General features: G+C 36.9%; 1 protein-coding gene across 3 annotated transcripts in view; it reads left to right on the forward strand.

Annotated features, from left to right (window-relative positions):
* MDFIC2 (MyoD family inhibitor domain containing 2) overlaps positions 1-25,353 on the forward strand; it is a 332,530-nt gene extending 307,177 nt beyond the window's left edge. For all 3 annotated transcript variants that reach the window (XM_074198749.1, XM_074198750.1, XM_074198752.1), the window contains 2 exons: positions 11,653-11,874; positions 22,509-25,353. In XM_074198749.1, coding sequence (XP_074054850.1) covers positions 11,653-11,874; positions 22,509-22,768 — 482 coding nt within the window. In that variant the 3' untranslated portion in view covers positions 22,769-25,353. The remainder of the gene's footprint in view (positions 1-11,652; positions 11,875-22,508) is intronic.
* The last annotated feature ends 481 nt before the right edge of the window (positions 25,354-25,834 follow it).

The following is a 25,834-nucleotide window of genomic DNA, read 5'->3' on the forward strand; positions in this document are numbered from 1 at the left end:
TTCCTTCTCAGCTGGAAAATGGAGATGATAATTATACCTTCCTCACAGGGTTGTTGTAGTAGTACTATTTGTAAAACATGCTGCAAAAATCAATATAGCCTATTGATATTAGCTATTGCTATTATTAAGAGTGGGATTCGAATCCAGGTCTTCCTGACTTCAGATCAACAGATATGATTTATAAGGCATTAGGCTGAGCACTAGGAGGAGGGACGAGAACAAAGACAAAGATTAACTACTTCCTACCACGAGGAGCCTATTTTGTGTGTCAAGTCCTCTTTTTTTTATACTTTACCATTCTACTTTAGCTCATAATGAGGATAAGCATCCCAATTCTGTAGTTTCTTTCTAAAGACCCAATGAAGTTTCCTTTTCCATATTGCTGATATTATTCTCATATAGAACAACAGTCATGGAGTCAGAAAAATTTTCTCTTTGTGAGTTCGAATCTAGTCTCTTTGTGACCATAAGTCATTTAACCCTGTTTGCCTCAGTTTCCTCATCTAGAAAATGAACTGGAGAAGAAAATGCAAACCACTTTAGTGATCTTAGGATCATGTATCTGGAGCTGAATGGAACTTCAAAGGTCCAATCTTGTCAAAGTTACAGTTAAAGAAACTGAGACCCAGGATGGTTAAGTGAATAGCAAAGGATCACCTCAAATGGGGTCAACAAAGAGTCAAACATGATTGAAAAATGACTTAACAATAACAATAAGATCACACTTGTAAGACTGAAGGAAGGGCCTTGGAGAATGTGCCGTGTGACTTATGGGGAGAAATGTAGTTACGATATGTTTAAAAGAGTTCTTTTCTTGAAGAAACAGAAAAGTTTTTTGAATGATGGCTTTTGTTCCCTTTTTATCGAATGGGGCTGGAATGAAGAAGTCAGTTTTCTGCCAGGCCTTTATATTTCTCCCTTTGATTTGTCTTCCACTGTGCCTCAGCTCTAAAACTTTGGTTGACACAAATATTAGCAGGGTGCACATACAGTCAATGTTCCTCTGGCAGCGTCTGATGGTTTTCATCACATTTTTCAATCTAGTCCCATTGAATGCCTTGTCTGTATTTAGAAGGTGATTGTGTTCAGACATACTCAACTATAGAGAAAATAAGTCATATTTTTCTGGAAAAATTGCTTAGTTTTAGGTGGGGTGTGTGCGTGTGTGTGTGTGTGTGTGTATGTGTGTGTGTGTGTGTGTGTGTGTGTGTGTGTGTGAAATATACTTTATCTACTTCAAAAATAAAGGCAAAATCTGGGAGACATTTTTTCCTATATAATATAGTCACAACCAACTATGAGAAAATTGGAAATTATGAACTAGTGGTCAGACGACTTGAGTTTAAATGCAGTACTGGCACTGGCTAGTTGCCTCTCAGGGGATCACTATTCCAAACCACTTAATCTCAATGACTCTGAGTTTTTCTCATCTATAAAATTAGATGTTATTGTTACTGGAGTTATGATCAGAAATTTTGCTCCCCATCCCTATCCCTACTATGACCGTATTAGATGAGCTATTGTATTAAATGAGGAACAAGAGGAGACCTCAAATACTTCTCAATGGTGGGGGGAGGACACAAAGATGTGCAAGGTCACATCTGCTTCTTTGCCAAAAAAAGAAACCCAGATGGGGTCATGAAAAGGCAGACATGATTAAAAACGACTGAACAACAGCAACAATAACATTTTGAAAAGATCACATTTCCAAATCCATAGAAAGGGCCTTATGCCTTTTATATAGGAGGAAAAAAGCTTATCAGCTATCAATTTCTATTTCTTCTAAATTGTGTCAGTATGAGATCTTTTTCTTCCCCTGGTTATTTTTTTTTAATTTTATTTATTTAAAGCAATGGGGTTAAGAGTGACTTACCCAAGATCACACAGCTAGGAAATTATTAAGTCTCTGAGGTGGGATTTGAACTCAGTTCCTCCTGATTCTAGGGCCCATGCTCTATCCATTGGTGCCACCTAGCTTGCCCCTTCCCCTAGTTAGAGAGGGTGGAGAGTGAACAATGGTGAATTCCTTCATCAAGTTCCATGATTTAAGGAGGGTAAGTAGAGATTCATTTTAATATTCCTCATCCAACTTTTTTTCTCCCCTGGACTTTGTGATCTCCAGAAACTCATCATTTGTGTAGTATGAAGTGAACTCTCACACTCTTACCATCTCAGATCATTTTCAGACTTCATCATGCCCCTACACAGGTCACATCTGCTTCTTTGCCAAAAAAAACCAAATGACATCAGCTTCTATAGAAAGAAGTATTTTTTCTCTCATTAGACTGTGATCTCCTTGAGGGTAAGAACTGTCTTATGTCTTTCTTTTTCTCCTCAACACTTAACAGAACATGGAAACAATCATATACTATATACAGGACACATAAAGTGCAATCAATGGAAAGAATACACGAAACTTAACAGATATTGGGAAAGACTTCCTGTAAATGGTGGAATTTTAACAGATACTTGAAGGAAGCCAGGGAAGCTGGAAGGTAAAGATGGGAAGAAAGACAAGATGGGGGACAGCCAATATAAATATCTGGAGTTGGGAGATGGATTATGTTGTTTGTGGAATGACAAGGAGACCAGTGTCTCTGGATCAAAGAGCATGATGGGATAGCTATTATATAGTATAAGAAGATTGCAATAGCTTATAAAGAACATTGAATGCCAGAAGATTTTATATTTGACCCTGGAGGTATAAAGAGTTACTGGAGTTTAATGAATTGACCCAGGCAATCCTAAAGAAAACCTCTTTGGCAATTGAATATGGATGAATTGGAATAATGACGATGTGGCTATTATAAAAGCCAGAAGGAATGAGGTTATAAGGATTCACAGTGAGATGGTGGCAGTGTCAGAGGAGAAAAAGGTAGATTATTTATAAATGCTATGAAGGTGGAAATGAATGGCTTTGGCAACAGATTGGATTTGGGAAGAGTTAGGAGTCAAGGATAACACCCACTCCGGGTGACCGAAAGGATGGTTGTACCCTCAACAGTCATAAGTTTAGAAAAGGAGAGGTGGTTTAGGGGTAAAGTTAATAAGTTCAATTTTGAATATATTATGTGAGTTTAAAATGTCTACTGGACAACTGATTGGAAATGTCTGAAAGGCATTGGGAGATTTAAGGTCGGAGGTCAGTAGAGAAGTTAGGACCAGATAATTAGATTTCAGAATCACCTGCATAGAAATGATCATTGAATCCTTAAGAACTGATAAGATCATCAAGTGAAATCGCATAGAGGGAGAGAAGAAGGGAGCCCAGGATAGAGCCTAGCTGATACCAAGGTTAGCTGGTGGGACCTGGATGAAGTCAAGGAAAGGTGACTGAGGAGGTCAGAGAAGAAGGAGAACCAGGAGAGAGGAGTGTCCTAAAAACTCGGGAAAAAAGAGGACAGGAAAGGTCAAGAAGGATAAGCATTTAAAGAACCAAAGCTGCTGATTTTTGAGGTTGCTCTGGTTTAATGGAGCATATCATACGCCATGTTATAAGAACAGAATCATCTGGTTTGCCTTGAAGGGTCACTTAGCTTCTTTGTCCTGTCAATAGCATATATAGAGGATGACGCTTTGTCCCATCAACAGATAGATGGTAACGAGTTTGAATTTCTCATGGTTTCAATGCTGCAGAAGAATATCATTCACTATTCTAGTGAAGAGAAAACTAGTGGGGATTGGTGCTTTGCTTGTGGTTGTTTTTGTCAGAAATCTTTTGTTTTCTTAGTCAATTCTAAAGAAGGATATTGAGGCAACATCACCTTTTCAGCCTCTTCTTGGGTCTATGGAGTTTCAAAGTCTATTAAACTTGGGATTCTGTAGCATTAAAGCATATTATATATATATATATATATATATATATATATATATATATATATACACATATATATAAAATATTATTATATTAATTATTATGTTATTATATTATATATAATTATATTATATTATTATAATTATATTAATTATATTAATATAATATTATATATAATAAGGGAATGAGTTTCTAGTGGCCTTTGAAAGGGGGGGTCAGTTAGGATAAGTGAACACCTAGGGAACATCAAGGTACAGGAGAGAGAAAAAGGTAATCCACCAGTGTTGTCTTTCAGGTGTTTTGGAAACCATTGCCAAAAATCCCTAGAAGACAATATATATGTTAGCAATGAAAAAGAATATAGCCACATTCAGCTATAATAACTCTCTGTCCTAACCAAGACATTCCCAAGAACTCCATCAGAGTGCCTCACATCCTGGCGTATCACATGGGAGAAAATTGTTTTAGAAAACAGTCCTCAGTACAGAGGAAAAGAGGGGAAACTCTACAATATATGAGTTGTAAGGGAAGGCAAGATGGTATAACAGAAGTATTACTGCCTGTCTAGTGAGAAGACTTGGGTTTGAAGTCTAGTTTGGGACCTTACCACTTAAATGACCTTGGATGTCTTAGTTTCTTCATCTGTAAATATAAAGCGTAGTAGGAATAAATGAACTGTCGAATTAAGAATAAAAAATTATTTGTGAGTCTGAGACAATAGGAAAATGAACTATAGTACCAAAAACCTAGGTAGAAAAGTTCCAAGAGGGAAGCATTTGAGGGAAGGGGAAAGATGAGAAGTTCAGTTTTAGATAAATAGAATTAGAGATGATGCAGGAGACACAGGTGGGAAGTAAATGAAGTACAGGAAAGAGAAATTTAGCTATGAGAATTGTTAGTGTATGAGTCATTTTGGAAGCCAGATAATAGAGTGAACTTTGGTTCTGAAGTCAGAAAAAAGGTTTAAATCTTGCTCTGTCGCTCCTTGTGTTCCCTTGGGCAAGTCACTCCAATGACTTGAGTCAGGACTAGACAGAATCTTGGCTAACATTCATATTTAAGGGAGAGGAGAGGGAGACTGGTACAGAAGAGAGGGCAAGAGTAAACATGAAGTTAAGGGAACAACTGAGAATCTTCCACAGTTGTATAGGATTATAGACTTAGAGGTTAAACGGACTCTTAGAGATCTTAGAGAATCGGATTATTTCCTGAATTCTGCAAATGTGAAAACTGGGGCCAGAAAAATAATGTGACTTTCCCAAGATTATACAGAACCAGATTAAGACACCTCTAAAGGCAGAAAGCTTTCTTTTTTTAATATTTGTAGTGCTTTTGTGGATGGGGAAACCTAAGTAAGGAAGTCTCTTTTCAGAAATGTCCTTTGCCTTTCATCCTGGCAAGGAGGGGACTCTGGGGTCTCAAAGGTAATGCTGGCAGATCATGAATTCTGGAACATCCCAATAAACTAAGTAGTCTTCAGGCTATGCTCAGTGGTGTAGTCTGTATCTGCTGCAAGGACTAGATTACAGAAAGTTCTTACCAGGTTGGTTGCATGGGGTGAAGTTTTCCAAAACAAACCCTACAAGACAGGGTTCTTAAACTGGGACCCACTGATCCCCAAGAAGTCCATGGATCAATTCCAGGAGGTTCATGAACTTAGATGAGAAAATAGTTTTTATAAAAATATTTTAATATATTCAGTTTCCTTTGTAACCTCATGTATTTTATTCTATATATGCATTTAAACAAATTATTCTGAAGAGGTCACATACCAAAAAAAAAAAAATTAGGAACTTCTGCTTTCAGACCATTTGCTAAGTTCCCAAGGGGCTACTATTTGTTGAGAACCCTGTACATATACTTGAAGTATCAGAATATGGATTCCATGAATGTGAAAAATAAAAAAAGGAATATGTGTTAAAGGATAAATGAAAGCCATTTTCAAAACTTACCTTCCTTAATAACTTAAGGAAACATCAATTACAAATGCCTGTCATATTGATTCATATTTTTGGTACAAGGGCAGTCAATAAATGTTAATTGAATTAAATTCATAACATTTGCTCAAAGGTAATAAAAAATTAATTAACTGTCTGTCTTTTCTGTTACTTAAGTTTATGTTCATCAATTCCTGCCTTAACCTTTAACCTCAACATGAATTTCCTATTTCATGAACACTCTGAAGAAGATAGGTTCCATCTTGTTCAGTCTTTTGTCTTCTTCTAAGAAATTGAGTTGTTCTAATTTTAAACCCTCTGAGCTCTTCTAATTTTGACTTATTTTTTACTGTTTTGGAAAAAAAATATATTTTCTCCAAGTCAATGTCAAGAACTATGTATAACATTCCAAATATAGTTTCACAAGTTTCTTATTTAATTCCAAGATCCTTGCCTGCACACAAGATTTGATACCTCTTTTTATGTGTTTCTTCTTTTAGCCGCTGCTACTGTATAATACTTTGAGTACAATGTCAAAGAACTAGGCGAAAGAAGAAATCTGGGAAATTTATTGCTAGCTTCCCATCACTCGAAGATGGGAAATGTCACTTATATACACCCCAAGACTGTGACTCATTTCAGATGTCAGAACACTGGGTTGAACAGGCTGGGCTCTGAAATGCGTATGTCAGATGCTCTGCTAAAGAGGAAGAGATAGTTCTCTTTGGGGAATTGGGAAAAAATAACAATATAAACAGGGATATAAAAATTTTAAAATAGCTTTACAAATGGCAGCTTGGATGTTCCATAAAACCATGTCAGTATGGGACCGGTTCGCTCCAAGTGGTTGCTTGAATGCAGTATATCATCTCCATTCAAAATGATATACTTTATAAAGGTCTCAAAGTTAAAAAGAGAAGCCTGCGATGTGTTGCTTTATATGGTATTCTCATCATGTTCTTACACTTTAGTAACCCCTATCCAACTTTTTTTGTTTCTGAATTACTTTGTGCAAAAGCAATTTAAATTACATGCAGTCTGACTACATGTGATAATTTCAACTGATTGTTAATTAATTCTGTAAGTAAATAGCTCCTGCAATCTCTCTATTCATCAAGGTTTTACTATCTATCAACCTTCTCTGGGTTGTTCTTTCTTTCGGAGACAGTAGGAAGCAGCTGGGTTCTAATACATAGGCCTACTCTCAGCGGTCGACTCTCAGCAGCTGCACTCAGGAATCCAGTCTGAAGCAGCTTGACTTGATAATCATTAAGTCTACTCTATCACTTAGGATTTGGTACAGTGGAAAAAGCACTGTGGATTCTGGAGTTGGAGAACCTTAGTTTGAATTCCTTCTCTGATGCTTACTCAGTATGTCCCCTTCTATACGTCACTTCCACTTCATGGGGCTCCACTTTCTTATCTGTAAAAGGAGGGAGTTGTGTCAAGTGGCATCCAAGGTTCTAACTCTGGAGCCATGACTCTGTGATCTTTCAATTTTGACTCCATGGGGCTTGGTTTTCTTATCTGTAAAAGGAAGGAGTTGGATCAGGTGGCATCCAAGGTTCTAGCTTCTAGATCCATGATCCGATGACCTTCCATTTCTCACAGTCCATCAACAAACATTTATGAATGAAGCGGGCACTGGGAATGCAAACAGAAAGAGGATGCCTGCCCTCAAGGACCTTACATTAAGGAGAGAATACAACACAGAAAAGGGAATTTAAAGGGGGAAGTTAAAGAACTTCTGGAGTACTCTCTGGTGAGAATTGAAGACTTTGCTGGCCATCATGCCCTCCTTGAATGGAGAAGTCATCCAATCATTGGGAAAGGCTATAGGGGAGGGAGATATTTCCACTGTGAGTTCTAGGCTGGAATAAGCTTCCAGGATGAAGAGGTTTTTGAGTCACAGTAGAAATTCAGAATACAGCCTGGAGAAAAACAAAGACCTGGGAGCAAGGACAACTGACTATGGATCCTGAAAGGCTAGTCTAGGAGATATCTGAGTTATGTTCCGACAGGTGCTCGTCATTAAGGGCAGCTAGCTGGTGCAGTGGACAGAGCCCCCAGCTTGGAGCCAGGAAAACTCATCTTCATGAGTTCAAATCCAACCTCAAACATTTAATAACTATGTCATTCTGGGCAAGTCACTTAACCCTGCCTATAAATAACTGTCTCTATAGCCAATCAGGAAAAACCTCCTGGCTTTGAGCAGGGTTTTTAAAAAAGTCGGAGAATTCAAGAGTCAAGGAAGGAGCGTTTTTAGACATGGGGACAGTTGCTACAAAGATATAGGAGACAAATATTGTTTAGAAAGAAGAACAAGTGTCCATAAAGTATAGATTGCATAAAGGGGACAGAGAAGACTGCAGACTACTTCTAGACAGGTATGGTGGTTGAAGATGGAATGCCCTGTTTGGGGAACAGGAAAAAGTTCAGTTTGCAGTTAAATTGCCACAGAAGATGTGTGGAAAGGAATAGCTTGAAAGAACTGAAAATGGTGGGGGGGAAGCAAGATGATGGAACGACAGAAAGTTAGAAAAGATCTTAAGATCATCAAGTCCAACAGACCTATTTTACAGATGTGTAAACTGAGACTAAGAGAGGTTAAGTGACTTGCCCAAAGTCACATAAGCAGTAAGTAGCAGAACTAAGGTATGACTGCAGGACCTCTGGCTTCAAAACTCATGTTTCTTCCACTGAGGCTTTTTTTTAAGGTTTTTGTAAGGCAAATGGGGTTAAGTGACTTGCCCAAGGCCACACAGCTAGGTAATTATTAAGTGTCTGAGACCGGATTTGAACCCAGGTACTCCTGACTCCAGGGCCGGTGCTTTATACACTGCGCCACTTAGCTGCCCCACATTGAGGCTTTTTTTTAAGACAAAGAAAGGTTAAATACCTCGCCCAGGATTACATAAAGTATCAAAGACTGGATTTGAACTCAGGTCTTCCTAACACCAGACTCAACCTTCTAATTGTTGAGATGCCCTAGCATTTTGTACATGTCCACTATCATTATTCCAGCTCTACATGATAGGAAACCCATAATCTTCAAAGAGCTCATAATTTAAGGAAAAGTGGGGATTATGCCTTAATTTATGAATTATTTGAACCATAAACAGAAAATGCTTAGTGCCTTTTCCATAAGGTTGGATACAAATGAGTATTTCCCTCATCCATTTGGTCACCCTTACTGTGTACCAAGCATCGCCTTCATTGCTCTATTCCACTGGAAATATTTCCCTGAGTCCCTCTGATATATAGATTTCCTGTTTCCCTAGCACGCGCGCGCGCACACACACACACACACACACACACACACACACACACACACACACACACCATGTGTCTGCCAACACTTTTCTTTTTTTAGTTTTTGCAAGGCAATGGGGTTAAGTGGCTTGCCCAAGGCCACACAGCTAGGTGTGTATGAATGTCTGAGGTGAGATTTGAACTCAGGTCCTCCTGACTCCAGGGCTGGTGCCACCTAGTTGCCCCATTGCCAACACTTTTTTAAGAGAGCAAACAATAGCAAAAAAAAAAAATCTAAAGCTAGTAGGGAAATGGAGAGGGTACAACAAGTAAGTTGGGAAAGGACTTACTCTGCAACGTTTGAAATCATGGTGGGGGAGGGAAAGCAAAACAAAAACAAAACCAGAGTCCCTGAGACAAGCATGCTCCTCACATCATTAATGCTAGTGCTCCTCTGAGTGTCCATCAGGACCTAGCTTATAATTGCTCATTGAAAATCACTGATGGGAGCATCTAGATCGCACAGTGAGAGCACCAGACCTGGAGTCAGGAGGACCTGAGTTCAAATCCGGGCTCAGACACTTAATAATTACCTAGCTATGTGATCTTGGGCAAGCCACTTAACCCCATTGCCTTGCAAAAATCAAAATAAGAAAATCATTGATGCAAGAGCCAGAACCGGTTGCTTTTTCCTTTTCTACTGGCCAAAACTAAATGGCTACAATGAATAAATGGGTATCGAGCTGACTTTTCCATCTGCACTGAATTTAGTCACAACTCATAGAAGGACTACCATGGTAATTTGTCAAAAAAAAAACCCATCTTTTTATCCTGGGGTCTTGGCTTATTCTATCTAACTCAATTCTCCAACCCCATGTAGTTCAAGAAAGATAACTGCTTATCCAAGTAAGTAGGTACCATGTGGGATATAATGGTCTATTTAACCTGAGAGTTTATGAACTTTTTTCATACTTTGATAAAGCTACTTTAAGATTAGTTGCTTCCTTTGTAATTCTTTTTTTTTTGCTTTATGCATTTGAAAATATAATTTTGAAATGGGTCCAGAGGCTTTGCCAGATGTTCCAAGGTATCTATATCATAAAAAATAGGATAAGAATTCCTGACTTAAGCTCTAGAAATATAACAAAAATAGAGTTGTTCTTGCCCTCAAAAAACTTGATTCTGCTAACACTGTTTAGCACCATAAAATGCAAGAGCAGGAAGTGCGTTTTGAGATGACTTCACACTACTCTTTCAATTTACCTAGATAAGAAACCTGAGAGCCATGGAGAAGAAATGGTTTGCAATCATTCCCAAGCTTTTTTAACTTGCTTTGCTAATTTTTATGTAACTGAGTCCCTGATACCCGATGACCCTACACATAGCCTATGAGTGGCAGAGCATGTGGGTTAGAAAAGAATTGACATTTTTACCAATAGGCATCAAAGAACTGAATAGAAAAGGGACTCCTTAGCTTTTGGGGTCTATCCTGGAGTCCTTTGTCTCTCTGGTACGATCTACGAACCTCTCCTCAGAATAGCATTCCTAAATCATAAAATGAAAATAAATAGGATTAGTAAGGAAAACCATCATGATGAAATAGAGTGCTAATTTTAAAAAATCCAATTCAACAAATACTCAATAAACATCCATTGTGTATCAGGCATCTTGCTAGATGCTAGAAATTCAAAGATGATAATAAATTAGGCCTTGCTTTCAGTGAGTTTACATTCTGCTAGGAGGACTTGAAACAACAGTTCTGCTGGGCTGTGTAGACATTGCTAACTAGGTGGCACAATGGGTACTGCACTTACCCTGGGGTCAGGAAGATACTAGCTTTGTGATCCTGTGTTTGCCTCAGTTTATTCACATCTATAAAATAAGCTGGAGAAGCAAATGGCAAGCCACTCTAATATCTCAAAGGGGTCAGAAAGAATCAGACAAAACTTAGCAACTGTAATATCTCTAATAAAGCAGGTTAGACTTAGGGAATAGAGCTATAATTCATTTCTTTTGGGAACTCCCTCAACCAGTTCAGGTCCAGACTTTTTCTATGACTTATATAGTTTTAGAGAATTTCCTATAGCTCTTACCAGTTAAGAGACAAGGTCAGGATCAAGCAACCCAGATGTATCAGAGACCCAACTTGAATCCAGATCTTCCTGGTTTAGGAGATCAACTCTTTATGCACTCTACTATGCTGTCTCTCTATAGTAAAATAGTCATAGATAAATAATTCTTCATTCTCATCATGAAAATTTTGTGCTGTACATTTGAGCCTGAAGTCTCATTTCCATCTTGTTCTAAAAAATATCTTTTGGAATTATTTCTTTCATTCAATTCAAATATAAGTACCTACCTTGGTCCAGGCAATTGTAGGAATACAGAAGAAAAAGTCAAAGTGGTTCCTGCCCTGAAGGATATATTTTATTGGAAAGAGACAGTTTTTAATAGATAAGTAGAAATAATAATAATATTATAATAGGTAACTAAAAGTTTTACTCTTTAAAGTCTAGAATGGGTATGCATTTTTGACCTGAAAATCGATGATTTTGAATTCTATATTTTTAAGGATACTGGGTTAGAGTTCCTATATAAACAATTTCAGGTTTATTTTATGTGTGTGTATGTATATGTGTTTTTGTTCAGATACTCAACTCACAAATGAAAAGCACTCAGATGAGAAATCTGTTAAGGGCATCGTTATAAATTCAGTATCCGAATTCAATATTGCCGACGCACCATCCAAGGAAGCCCCCAATGAGAAAAAACTGTCAGCATCCAGTACATCACTATCTTCTCCTGAAGAATGCCAAACCAAATTCTCATACCTTCAAAACGATACATCATTTCATCAGAGAGACAATGATGGTATGTTTCTTAAAATTCAACAGATTTCTACATAAAACCTTTTCCCCCCTCCCTCCCCCAACCCTGTAAAGAGAATCACATAGACTGACTTACTTTTGGAGAAATCTTTATGAATATTAAAAGAGAGGGATCAGAATCTAGTCAACAGTGAATGACACATGTCAAGGTCACTTGGCAATAACATGCTACTCAGCAGTGTTTTTGCTCTCAAAGATGGGAATCCATAGAAAAACATATTTTGTTTTGCTTTTTAAGTGGCTAGAATGTAATCAGTCTTATTTGCTGGGCTCCTACGTACAAGCTTCTCTCTCTCCCAACTCTCCTCAAAAGTCCTGGGATTCTTTTTTTCTTTGTCATTGTATAAAGACATTGGGATGAGAGGGTCCAAATGACACAAATAAAATTTGTAGGAAATGCAAAGAATCAAATACCAGCTGCCTATGGAGGACAAAATAAATGTCTGTAGGAAGTATTGATTCCTGGATATGCCTGTAGGTGTGAATATGAGCTATGCAAGACTTGGATATATCATTAAAGTGATATTCAGGTTACAAAGCAACCTGTAAAAGGTTTCAGGGTAGAATTCTTACCAAAGTGATGTACCTGAGTAAACACTCCACACCTAGGTGGGGGGAACAAGATGTGTCCTCAAATATTGTAGGGGGCTCTGGAAGGAGCACCTAAGAGTAAGACAAATCCACAGTGGCCTTCCAGCCAGCTCTCAGAATGATTTGTGTTTTCTGGTCCAAGTTTATGGATTTGTTTAAAGTGTTTCCATTTTTTTAATTGTTTCAATTTATTAAAGAAACTTTTCCCCCTGAAAGTGAACATGAACTGAGCATTGACAACAGAGAACAGGACTTGTCTTGCTTTTCTGGTACACAGGACAGAGGGCCTGTCTTAGAATTAGAAAGATCAGGGTTCAAGTCTAGCCTTTGATATATTTTGGCTAGATGATTCTGGGCAAGGCACTTAAAGTGCCAACATGCATTAACTGACTTGAGTGTCCTCACCAAGAAGTTTTCACTTCCAGGGAACTCATTCATTTAATCCTCTAAACCTCAGCCCTTTGCTCAAAATAAACACTTCCCATTTCTTCATGGGTGGAGCCAAGATGGCAGAGAAGACAGGGACTCACCTGGGCTCTCCCCAAAATCCCTCTACAGACCTTTAAATCATACCCCCAAAACAAATTCTGGAATAGCAGAACCCACAAAAAGATGAGATAAAAATAATTTTCCAGCCCAACATAACTTAGAAGTTCAACAGGAAAGATCTGTCACACCTGGATGAAAGTGGAGTAAGTCCAGAACAGATCTGGCCTCAGCAACCTAAGGAACAGATCTTTTAAGGGACTGAATCAGTGGGACCAAGGGCTGCTTTAGGAGCTCTCAGCTCACAGAAAGTAAGGGGGTCAGACACCTGGTCAGAAGGGGACTATAGGGGCCTTTTTGCAGGTACTGGGGACAGGACTCTAGTGCTTTGTACAAACTTGGATCTGAATTGCAGTTGTGAGTTTTAGCTGAGGGCAAGAAGAAGTAGTTGCACCCAAGACATCGTAATCACATTGGAACAGGAACCCTCATCGTGGTTCCAGCAGAAAAGAGTTCTTGAGGTTATTCACAAGACCAAAAGAAAAGCAAACATCCCTCTCCTTAGATCTTACTACCTTGGACAAACTGAAAATGTACAGACCTCTAGAGGTATCTCTGAAAATAATTGCACAAAACCCGAAGCAAAGCCCTCTTTTAGCAAAGAGTTAAAAGTCAAGAAATACACTGGAAAATGATCAGACAAAAGAAAATTTCTGACTAGAAAAAGCTACCCAGGTGATAAGGAAGATCAAAACACACACTCAGAAGACAGAAAAGTCAAAAGTCCTGCATCCAAAATCTCAAAGAAAAATTGAAATTGATCTCAGATCATGAAAGAGCACAAAAAAAGGATTTTTTCAAAACAAATAAGAGATATAAAGGAAAAATTGGGAAGAGAAATGAGAGTGATACAAGAAAATTATGGGGGAAAAAAGAGTCAACAGTTTGGTAAAAGAGGCACAAAAATATACTCTAGAAAATAACAACTAAAAAAAAGAATAATCCGAATGGTACTTATTTACTACTTTACATCTCTTAGAGAAGCTAATTTTACAGAAAAGGAGAATGACAAATATTGGAGGGGACTTGGGAAATTGAGATACTAAATAATAGTTGGTGAAGTTGTGAACTGATTCTACCATTATGTAGAACAATTTGGAACTCTGCCCAATATTTATAGCAGCTCTTTTCTGGTGGCAAAGAATTGGAAATTGAGGAAATGCCCTTCAATTGGTGAAAGGTTGAAGTACTTTCTGGTATATAATTGTGACATAAGATATGATGAGTTAAATGCTCTCAGAAAAAAACCTGGAAATACTTACGTGTACTATTGCAAGTATAATGAGTAGAATCAGGAGAACATTGCACAGAAACAGAAATTTTGTAAGATGATCAGCTATGATAGACTTAGTTCCTATCAGCCACACCATGATTCAAGATAACTCTGAAGGACCTCAAATGAAAAATTCCACCTATCCCCAAAGAAAGACTCAAAAGAGACTGAAAACAGATCAAAGCATATTTTTGTTTGACTTTCTTATTTTTCTTCAGATTTTTTGTCTATATTTTCTTTTACAACATGACTAATACGGAAATATGTTTTACATAACTACACTTGTATAAACTATATCAAATTACCTGAGTTCTAAATGGGAGGGTTGAGAGGAAGGGAAAAAATTTGGAACTCAATTTTAAAAATGAATGTTGAAAATTGTTTTTATAAGTAATTGGGGGAAAAATAAAATACAAAATTTAAAATACTTATTTATCCATCTTTGAAACATTACTTCATTTTTTGGAATATTACTACTTTAGAAAAAAAATGACAGATACAATTCAGGGTCCACATAGTTTTATCTGAGTAGGGTAAAAGAAAACCTTTCCATTCTTTCATTTTACAATTGATCGCACTCAGGTCTTTTCATCTTCCTGGACCTTAGTTTCTCAATTTGTTTGGTTTCAATGAGTTTGGTTTCCCTTCCATTTCAAGAATCTCTTTCTATAATCTTGTAACCCATAAGAACATCAATGAAAATTCCAAGAGGCTGCATCCATTCCAATGTACCCAGAAGCCAGAAGCCCAATCTACAGAAAACTGTGTTATATACATTTATGGATTCTTTTCTATATAAAAGGCATGGTTGTTTTTCTTCATTCATTCACCTTTCTAACACAAATCTACTTAAATAGAAAATATTGGTTAGTATTGAAAGATTCTATGTAATACTATGCTAATTATGGTATATTCGTGTTTATGGTAGAGAAACAAAGACAGAGACAAAGAAAAAGGAGATTGAGGAACAGAGAATGAGACAAAGAAAGCATTAGAGGTGGGAGGAAGGAGAGAAGAAGAAAGAGGAAAGAAGGGAGAGAGAGATCACAAAAATATGAAAGGAAAAAATGATATCTTCTAGGTAATACTAAATTATTACTGGATTTTTTGTTCAACTATTCAATTTTTTAAAAAAATTAAATAACAATTTTATCCAAAGTATTGGGATATGAAGATAAAAAATAAACCAGTCTCTGCCCTCAAATAGCTTATTTTCTATTGGAACGATTTAGCATGTGCATAAAAAGGTAAATTAAAAAGATATGTAAAGAAATTTCAAGAGAAAATAATCAGAGAAATTAGGAAAGGCCACTTTCTTTGGAGAAAATAATGCCCAGAAACCTCCTCCCTTGTAACACAGCAAAATGAATGCCTAAGCAATTAACAGACATTCTCAAATGACAACATGGGCACAAAGTCCCAGAATCAGAAATTCCCAATGAGAAGTCCAATAATAAAACATTCTACAGAATTGTCCCCAGGGTACTTGGAACTGGTATCCAAGTGGGATCAGGCTAACAATCCTTGACTTAAGAACTCCCAATGTACAGATCAACACAATAAGCCATAATGTTCCCAATGAAATATTCTGATCTATTGTATAGATGATCCCTGAATAATGAGACTGGCTCCTAGTCTGGGTCTTTGCATTCTCAATGAAGGGCCATAGTAATTGCTCCATTAAAATGGTAACTGGTACACAGTAGCTTTGTGCAACATAAATAACCCTCTTTTCATTGTTAAAAATAGCCGAGGAAATTAATAAGGCTAATTGAATGAGGTTGCTTTTGTTAAGATCTGGACTGAAGCCAGTCTGACCCAGGAAATGCAAGTTTATGACTGACCTGTCAGCTAATAGTTCATCCTTTACTCACCCCATTGTGACAGGACATCAAGGAAAGAGTTTTTGGTACTAGGCAAGAGGATAAACTACCCAGAATATGGTACTAGGGAAGGAAGTGCAAAACACTCTCAATGTCCTCAATCCTAAAAGGAAAAAAAAAAGCAACCAAGAAATTTGAGAGTTATCGAGTTACTTAGTTATTGGAAGATTTAGTGGCTGCAATTAATTTAATAATGTTGGAGTTGAGAAATGGGGAGGGGGGGTCATTGTTCTTACTGAGATAAATACAGTGAAGTCTTTCAAGAATAGCAGGGGGAAAACTGAAACAGAAAGAGGGAAGCTGACATCCACTTTTATGCAGTTTGTGGCTAATTTATTTTCAAATGTATAAACCCATGCATAGGAATGGATGCTTAATTGCTAATATCTATTATTTATATACATTGCCCCACTTAAAACAGGATGAAAAAGCCTCACCCATGCAGATTTTGTAAAATGTGCTGCTTCCATTAGCACAGTTCATGGTGTGTGCTCTGATGGGAATTTAAGTCTCTTCACTGAACATCAGAGTCTATGTGCTCCAACATCACTTTGTTGGGAAAATGTGCTTTTTGTGTGGCCCCTCTCCAGAATAATGGAGAAAGTCTAGAGAATTCTCTCTCTCTCTCTCTCTCTCTCTCTCTCTCTCTCTCTCTCTCTCTCTCTCTGTCTGTCTTCTGGGTCCTGGATTATCTAACTCCCTTTTGATTGCTAGGGCATCACTGGGGTTAATGAATGGAAGGATATATGTGTTATTAGAAAACATACCGTGTGAATGTGTGTGTGTGTGTGTGTGTGTTTAAAGCCTGAGAAGATGCCTAATGGATGTGTAATTTTGAATTTGATACATGCTATCTAGGTGGAGGGGAAAATCATAAATATAAGGTACCTAAAAAGAATAGTCTTAATTACACCATGGCCTACTGGATAAAATGATTACATTTTCTACCCTGTAAATTTCATACAATTAAATGCAGCCGTGTCACCTTATAAAATGTTTCAATTTTATAATTATTTCAGTTCATTTACTCAGAAAAAAATAAAAGCACAAATTTACTCAGGATCACCAAAATCCAGTCATTCTAATTCTAAAGAACTGACTTAAAAGTTAGTTGTGCTTGTCTGAACTCAAATAGCACTTGACATATTTAAATATGTATTACAATTGAAAACATTGGGGATGATACATTGGTTATAGAAAGACACTCAATCACACTTTATTTATTCACATTATATGTTAAAGTACTTTTTTTTTAAATTGAAGCACTTCCAGTTGTAAAAGGGATGGGGTAAGGATTTTCTTTATTTTTGGATCAGATACTTTAGGGTCCCAGGTTGAACAAAAACATAAAGAGGTCCTGTGAAATTCATCCGTTATCTTCGGTATTTCCATGCAATGATACATTGACATATTAGGGAGCATGATGGAGAAAAGAGGCATGCACACCTCATTCCCATAGTCTAACCCATCAGGGCTCTCCTGGTGGCATGTTTGAACATCTTGGATAGTATCTCCAATAGTGTCAACATATTGCAGAAAGGGGTGCTAAGGCAGAATAATGGGTAATAATGTGGCATAGGTTGCTGTTTCTCCAAAGGTTCTCATCCTGTTCCTTTCTATATATAATATTAATACTAAGTAGCAGAAACAGGAAAGACAAGAAACACAGGACTGGAAGCAGTCCTTTTGTTGTCTGGATGCATTGTTCGGGTTCATCTAAAGTCTACCATAGCTAAACATTCAAATAAAAATGTTCCTTCAAGATATGATGAGCTTTTAGGCACATCCAGCTGGGATCTCCTTAATGTTTACTACAAGATTCTGGTGAAAGCTAACCAAAAAAGCGGGGCCAAGATTTAAACCCCAGGGGCAGTTTAGCAGAACAGTGGAAAGAGCACGGGCACCAGAGTCAGGAGGAACTGAGTTCAAATCCAAATTCAGACACTTTATAATTACCTAGCTGTGTCAACTCGGGCAAGTCACTGAACCCCACTGCCTTGCAAAAAAAATAATTAAACCCCCAAAAGGAAGAAGAAAAATATGGAATGAGGATTAATCAGAAGTATTCGGAGGAAGCCAACTCTTTTCAAGTTCAAATCCCCAGCCAAAATTCATGTTAAGATTTCTTTCATTTTAGTCTTTTTCATGCCATCGTAACTGCATCTAGTATCATTCTGAGTCTGGAACAAAATGGACTCTATAGATTTCTATTTCATTGTTCTTAAATTATTTTCCCTAAAACGAAGAAGGGCATATAATAGAATTCTTGGATCTTCTCTTGCTTCATGGGAAATGCTTTCATGGAAAGAGTGGAGGATGTAGAAATAGAAGACCTGAGTAGAAATCTGTCCTATACCATCCCATACTTCCTGTCTTGACTTGATCACAGCATCCAAAATCTCTGGAACTCATTTTCTTCATCTGTAAAATGAGGTGCTTAGATTGAATTATCTCTAAAATCCATTTTAAGTTTAAATCTAATTAAAAACTTGTTTATACATGGTGTTTTAGTGAAGCCAAATCTTTATGATTCTTAAAAAAGAGAGAGAGAGAAAAGAAGATACATAACATTAGAAAATAGCAAGGTTTCAGTTGTTCAAGGTCATACTGGATCTAAGGTCTGTGACCTCTTTGGAATGAGCCCAGAAGGAAACAAAAACATATCTTTGATCAATCGTGGGAAGAGGCAGGGATGCTGGAAGGGGACTCCGGTCATGTGTTTTGGTCTTTTTTAAACATTAAAGTCCCATGAAAAAGTGTGGCAAGAGAAAAGAAAATATCCTTGCTCTCAGGAAGTAAAACTCCATTTTTCTTTCCAACAAGTTAGAAAATTTGTTCTGAACTGCTTATTTTACTTTTGTGCAAACAAAAACAGGCCATATGCAAAACGATTCCCTCTGCTAGTGTAGAATTCCTTAATACTTCTTTTGAGAAAGCAAAGACTGGAACATATTTTCAAGTTAGGGGAGAAATCTGTTTTCAATTCATTAATGTCGCCATGTTTACCCTGGGCAAGAGTAGCCACTTTTTACGACCAAATTTAAAAAAAAAGACTAACTTAGAAACTGAGAAAACAAGTTCTATTCTCAAGTGCAAAATGGGGGCATAGGTGGACCTAATGATAATTCTGCCAAGGGATACAGAAAAAATAACATTTGAAATAAGGTTTACCATGTGTCCTGGAAGCCAAGACCGGAGAAGGAGGCCAACTTCAGACTGTTTGGCAAAATTAGTCTCATCACTTACACTGAAAGTCACGGAGTCCCCAAAGTCTGGTTTCCAGTTCCAGTTTGGTTACTTCCTACCTTTGTCACCTTGGACAAAACACTTCATTTCTCTCTGCCCCAGCTTCGTCCATTGGCAATTGAATGAGTAGATCTCTTCCAAGTTCCCTTTCAGATAGAAATCTATTTTCTTATGTTTTAAACATGTATAAATAATACTTTATAAGAATAGGTAGCTTTTGTAAAATGCTTTCAGGCACATATGTATACATATGTCTAAATATATATCCACACTTATAAATGTCTTGTGCTTGTACAAATGTATCTGAAAGGATTATATAAATATATATTATTAAAAGCTATTATTATTATTATAGTCATATTGTTGTTAGAAGATATTCAAAAAATAAAATATTTATAATATATATATTTGTGTGTATATGTATATGAACATATATGCACCTATATCATACATAAGCTTTTGTGTATAGGTTCCTCGTAATAACCCTGGGAGTTTGATGCTTTTATTATTCCCATAATACAAATGCTGAAATTCAGATGGAAAGAGATTGTGATTTGTCCAAGCTTTCTTACAAAGATAGGAAGTTAACATGTATGCCTGCATCTACAATTATTTTATTTGGTCTTCTCAACAACAAGGAACAGAGGCAGACAAAGGTTAAATGATTTGTATCATATAGGTAGTAAAATGTCTGAATTAGGATTTGAATTCAGGTCTTTCAAATTCTAGACCCAGCATTCTGCCCACTGGGCTAGTATCTGCTGTATAAGATTAAGTGCCTTCCTAGGGTCATATGTCTAATATATACCTGATGATTTGAATTCAGGTCTTCCCAACTGCAGATCAAACATTCTGTCCACTGTGCCAACTAGCCAGAAGAAAATGCCTGAGGCCATGACCTCATCAGGTCTTCTGTCTCCAATGTCCAGTGTGTTATTCACTGTAATATTTCTTAAGAAATGGGAAAACCCAAGAAATTTTCAAATTTTGACATCATTAAATAGATATTACAATTGCTAACATTAGAGATAATGTATTGATCACAGAAAAACACAATCACACTTATTCTTACAATATGGTAAAATGTTTTTGGTTGTTTTGTTTTTTTAAAGAAAATATATGGTCCCACCCCCTCAACTTTACACACAAGGATTTGTGTGTATATTTGTGTCTATATCTATATCTAGATAGATAGATGATAGATAGCTAGATAGATAGATAGATATTTTCTACCACACATGTATTATGTATTATGTAAACTTTCCATCAGGGGCTTATAGTGGGTCCTATTTGAATGGTATTAAGGCAAATCTATGTCAACTTGCTGATGGTTCCTTTGCCCCCAAGAGCAAAGTAGAGTCCTCACTGCCAACCTTCTCCCTTTTAGGTGCTGCTGCCACAATCTCCTAGCCACTAATGCATTGAAGGTTTTCCCCCATATGTCTAACAGCTAACACTTCCCTATTCTGAAATGCATAGACCTGTTGGAATGTATACAGCCTGCTAGCATGCTTCTATATGTTTGTGGATGGTTTTCTGGTTATTTATGGGAGATTGGCGAACAGTCCATATGCCAAAAGCTGGCACAGTGTGACTCAAAACCAACCAGAACTGGCAAAAGGCAAGTGCCGTTCACTGAGACGGGCAGCATTAGGGGCGCACGGCTGCCTATACTATAAATATTGAGTAATTGCCCCAGCACCTGCAGCCTTCTGTGACAATTATACTCGTCAGGAAGAGTCAGAGGGGAGTTCTCACTGCCATCTCATTAAAAGGAAAAAAAAATACATACCAAAATTCACAGCTCACAGTACAGCTTTACGGAATACTTTACAAAGGGGGTAGGGGGAGATTTTCTTTTTTAAAAAAGATATTTCTTCTATTTGGGGAGAGTTTCCATATTTTTCTTCCTCTTAAAAATTTAACAAGCCTATGAACCACAAAGAAAAAATAGCTTTAAAAAGTTATTAGAGGCAAGTGAGTTGAGGGTACAAGGGAATTTGGAGGGGAGCCTGGGTCTTACTGGAGCAAACTTTTCTGTCTCATGATCAGGTTACTGTTTATTGAACCCAACAACTGTTAGTTATGAACATTTTATTGAATAAAATTCCTTATGAAAATTAAATTTTAAACAGATAATCAGTCCATCTTGGAGGAAAAGAGAAAGTTGGGATGTTTTCTTGGGGTGGTGAGGGAGCACTTTTTCAGCCAGCCATGATCTTCAGATGATTTCAGTTCATTAGATATCCTGCCTTGATTCCTTTTCACTCACTTCTAAGTTACACAAAACCAGCCAGTTTTAAGAAGTTGTTTTTTTTCCTACCTGAAAAAGTGAAAAGTTATTATAGCAATAGGATTGCCAAATTTTCTAGCATATTCCTCAATGAAAAATAAAATATAGTCAGCGGGAAGCTCTTGCAGCTGTTTGGCTGGAGTTCCCAATTACCAGAAATGCCCTTGGAGATCCTTTTTGGATTTTTACAGGTCCACATAATGAATTCTTAAGCCAATTTTCTTAAAGGGAACTTTTCTTTAAATAGATTAGTATGTATCTTAACCTAAGCACCTCGATGGTGAGTATCTATAATAAAGGAGGGGCATGAGAAGTGGAACTAATAAAATAAAATACTTTACACCTTTGGGGTGAGAGCTTCACATTGTACCAGTGTTCCTCCAAGAACAACCCCCATATGTAGCACAAATTTTATTATCCTCATTGTATACTTAAGAAACCAGACTGGGACAATGCTAAATAATATTTTTTTAAATTACAGATAAAAGTAACTTTGTGTGAGTATTTATTGGAGGGAAGAGGGAACATGCGAAAAAGGGTTAGTGGTGAACACATTAACAAAGTACCTTGAATCTGTGATTATATTTCAAAAAAATTGAAAGAAAAAATGTAATTGTGACTGAAATATGGGTCATTCATTCAGAATTGGATGTCCTGTTTGTCACTTACACTTTTTAAATTTTCTATCTGACTTCAACCATTATGCCTTCCTCAAAACTACACTTTTGTTTTTCTTATAATCTTATTTTTCTCTTCTCTTCTTTTTCTTTTATTTTTTTGGACAGATGAATGTGCCTCACTTATCCTCACCTGTCTGTTTTGCCAGTTTTTGGATTGTCTTCTAATGCTACCGGATACCTGTGAAACTGTGTGTATAAACACATGCTGTCCATCTCATCGATACCACCATGCCTCTGATGAGAATCACCCCAGAAACGACTGCAATTGCAATTGTGATGTCGACTGCAGCCTATTTGAATCTTGCCACGAGACAAGCGAATGCTTAGAGCTGGCCATGGAGATTTCAGAAATCTGTTATCGCTAACATAAGAAAGCACCAGATCCCCTAAAAAACCAAAACCAAAAAAAAAAAAAACCAAACCCAAAAAACTCTTTGATTTCCTAGAAATTTCCCATATGACCAGGATGTGAGGTCTATTTGTTATAAACATCTTGGACTCTGTATATCACATTATCTTGCATCCATTTGGGAAGAATTGCATTCTGCACAAAAGGTCCTTGTTCACATTTTCACAACTGCACGATCCTGACAAATAAAATCTTTAATCATAGATGGAACACAAATCCAAAACAACCAACACAAAATGTTTTCACTGCATTTCTGCTTCCCAGCTGGCATGCTAATCCTCTCTTTCTGTGACTGCATTCACCAGCTTGCACCATGGATTCAGCCCTATTCCCAAATTCAAGAGGAACTGAGGCCCTCTTGTTAGGACCGACATCCATACATTAGCTCTTCTTCTTAATAGACTCATACATAAACATCATGCTTTGTTGGTTACTATTAATAATGGATGATAGAACATCATTTTATAATTAAAAATTTATTTATACAATCCTTTAAAACTCACTTATATGTTCAGTTTAGGTAGAAAAGGGAATTAAATGATTAGGAACTATGTTGCTGTAATTACAGCCGATGTCTCTGAAACATCTCTGGTGGATTTGGAGTCTGATGTGCTTCGGCGGAGTGCTGTAATTCTAGACCGTATTAATCTGTGTCTATGATTATGCCATAACAGGTTATGTCTATTTTTAATTTGTTACAGGAAGGTTCTCCTTAGTTCTAATGAGCATTAATGGGAACTGTGTGCATGCTTCAGAAGGAGAATGACCTCGGTTAATCAATTGCTTCTTTTCCTGATTTCTGCTCATAGAGTAAACAGGAGATTGCAAAAGAAACTACAGTTTTCTGAACTTGAATTTCTACAAGCACTAAAAAAAGACATAAAAATATGGCTATCCATTCAGCATGGAGCTCTTAAGGCAGCATGTCATCCAGATACAATGGATGTTTTTTCCCCCTCCTGATAACATTTGTAATTATTAATATGAATAAAAATCTGGACCACCACAAAATATTTGTATAATAACAAATAACAATATAAAATAATGATTTCTGAGCTCAAACCAGGGAAAAGAAAACAGACAATCTTCTTTGAAAATCTATCTTGGTTATAACTATTCTTGAATGTACCTTCATTGCAGAAGATTTCATTGTGTTGTCTTTAGGCAAATTATGCTCATAAATTTGTTCTTGTGATTTTCCACCTGCTCTGCCCTTACTGACCTTCTTCTCATCAGACACAATGATCTTTCAGAATCCAATCTTCTGAGAGTGTAACCATACTCCTCATTTCCCATGTCCTTCCTCTCCCTTCTAGTGGAATTTTGGCTCTCTCTCTCCTGGGCTTGGGTTGATCTTATTAGAGGATTACTTTCATCTATTTAGTCCCAGATCATGCCAAACCATGCAGCCATGAACTAGGATATCAGAATCCATTTAGTATGGGTACCTTGATATCTGCTCTGCTGACCCCTTCCAGTCATTCCCCATTCCAGCCCTTCCACTATTTGATTTTGCTCCGAGAATAATAGTCAAATATCTATTGCTACTGGAAAGGGTATAGCAAACTCTGACTACACTCATAATTCCTGCGGCTCGCCTAACCAAAACTCTTCTCCCTAGTGAACTACCCCTTTACATGTTTATCTCCCTATTAGAATGTGAGCTTGCTGGGAGCAAAAATTGTCTGTTTTTTTTCATATTTGCATCCCCTGCATTTAGAGCAGTTTCTGACTTGTAGAAGGTTTTTAATAAAAGATTATTGATTGATTTTGAGAGAAGACAACTAATTAATGTGCTATATTTCCTGATATTTTTACATGAACATCTGGAAACTATAAGGTATTGGTTACATCTTTCATTTTAAAAAAAATGTAAAGGCCTATTCAAAAAGAAAGTTCCAATATTAGCATGAAACAGCTAAATAATAGTTCAATTACATCAAAGCATCCTTACCCAGTTAGAGACAACTTCCCAACTATTTGAGCAGAGATTTTCTTACTCATTTCAACTTGGGTTCATAGGATAATAGATTCAAGACTAGAAAGGACCTCAAACATTCAGTTTCTTTATTTTAAAGATGAGAAAACAATTTAAGAAAAGTGAAGTGACTTGCCCAAGGTGACATAGTTAATAAGGACCAGTGATCAGATTAATTTTTCATTCCTTTGACTAAATTCAGTTTTCTTTCCCTGAATGATGGGTGAGTTGGTTAGCTTCTACCTGTTCCAAATTCAGACAGTCCCACAATTTAAGCCAGATCTACCATGATACTTAGACTTTTGAAGTCACTGTTTCTACTTAGGGACATTTGGATTCTATGCCAATTTGTATGAAGAATATGTGAAGGGTGGATATGATCATGAAATCATAGATTTTGACCTTGAAAGAATCAGCTAATCTAGCTCCTTCATCTGACAGCTGGGGAAAGTGAGACCAGGAAAGCTCCAAAGATTAATGTTCAATGAGTCTGGAAAAAATAGTAGGTTGGAACTAGTGTTCCTTATTCACTGTTGTACCTGCTCCCACCATCACCACCTATATTGGGGTATTAACAATTTGGAAAATATTTTTCCCCTTTTCTTGAAATTGTAGCTAGATTCCTGTGCAAGTAGCAAGGTGTCCCTCATTTTGAATATTAAGTTCACCCACTGCACATTTTTAGAATTAACTCTGCAGCATGGGTATTAGTCAGTTTTACATAATGAGAAAATATTCTCTTCTTTATATTCTATAATAACCCAGCATCCATTTTACAAATAGAAATGGCTCTTTCACTTTTAGCACAAGACCATAGATCAAGGGGAAAAAAGAAAGAAACTCAGAAATAATTCAATACTCCAATAATCAATAGTCAATAAATATTTATTGAGGACCAACTTTGTCCTAACCAGCCACTGTGTTAAGCACATACAATACAAAATGAAATGCCAAAACCAAAATGAATATGTCCCTGCCTTTTAAGGATCTTCAAATCTAATGGAGAAAGACAATAAACAAAATGGAAGCATGGGGAACAGTATG

This window comes from Macrotis lagotis, chromosome 8 (assembly GCF_037893015.1).
Source record: "Macrotis lagotis isolate mMagLag1 chromosome 8, bilby.v1.9.chrom.fasta, whole genome shotgun sequence".
NCBI classification, from domain to species: domain Eukaryota; kingdom Metazoa; phylum Chordata; class Mammalia; order Peramelemorphia; family Peramelidae; genus Macrotis; species Macrotis lagotis.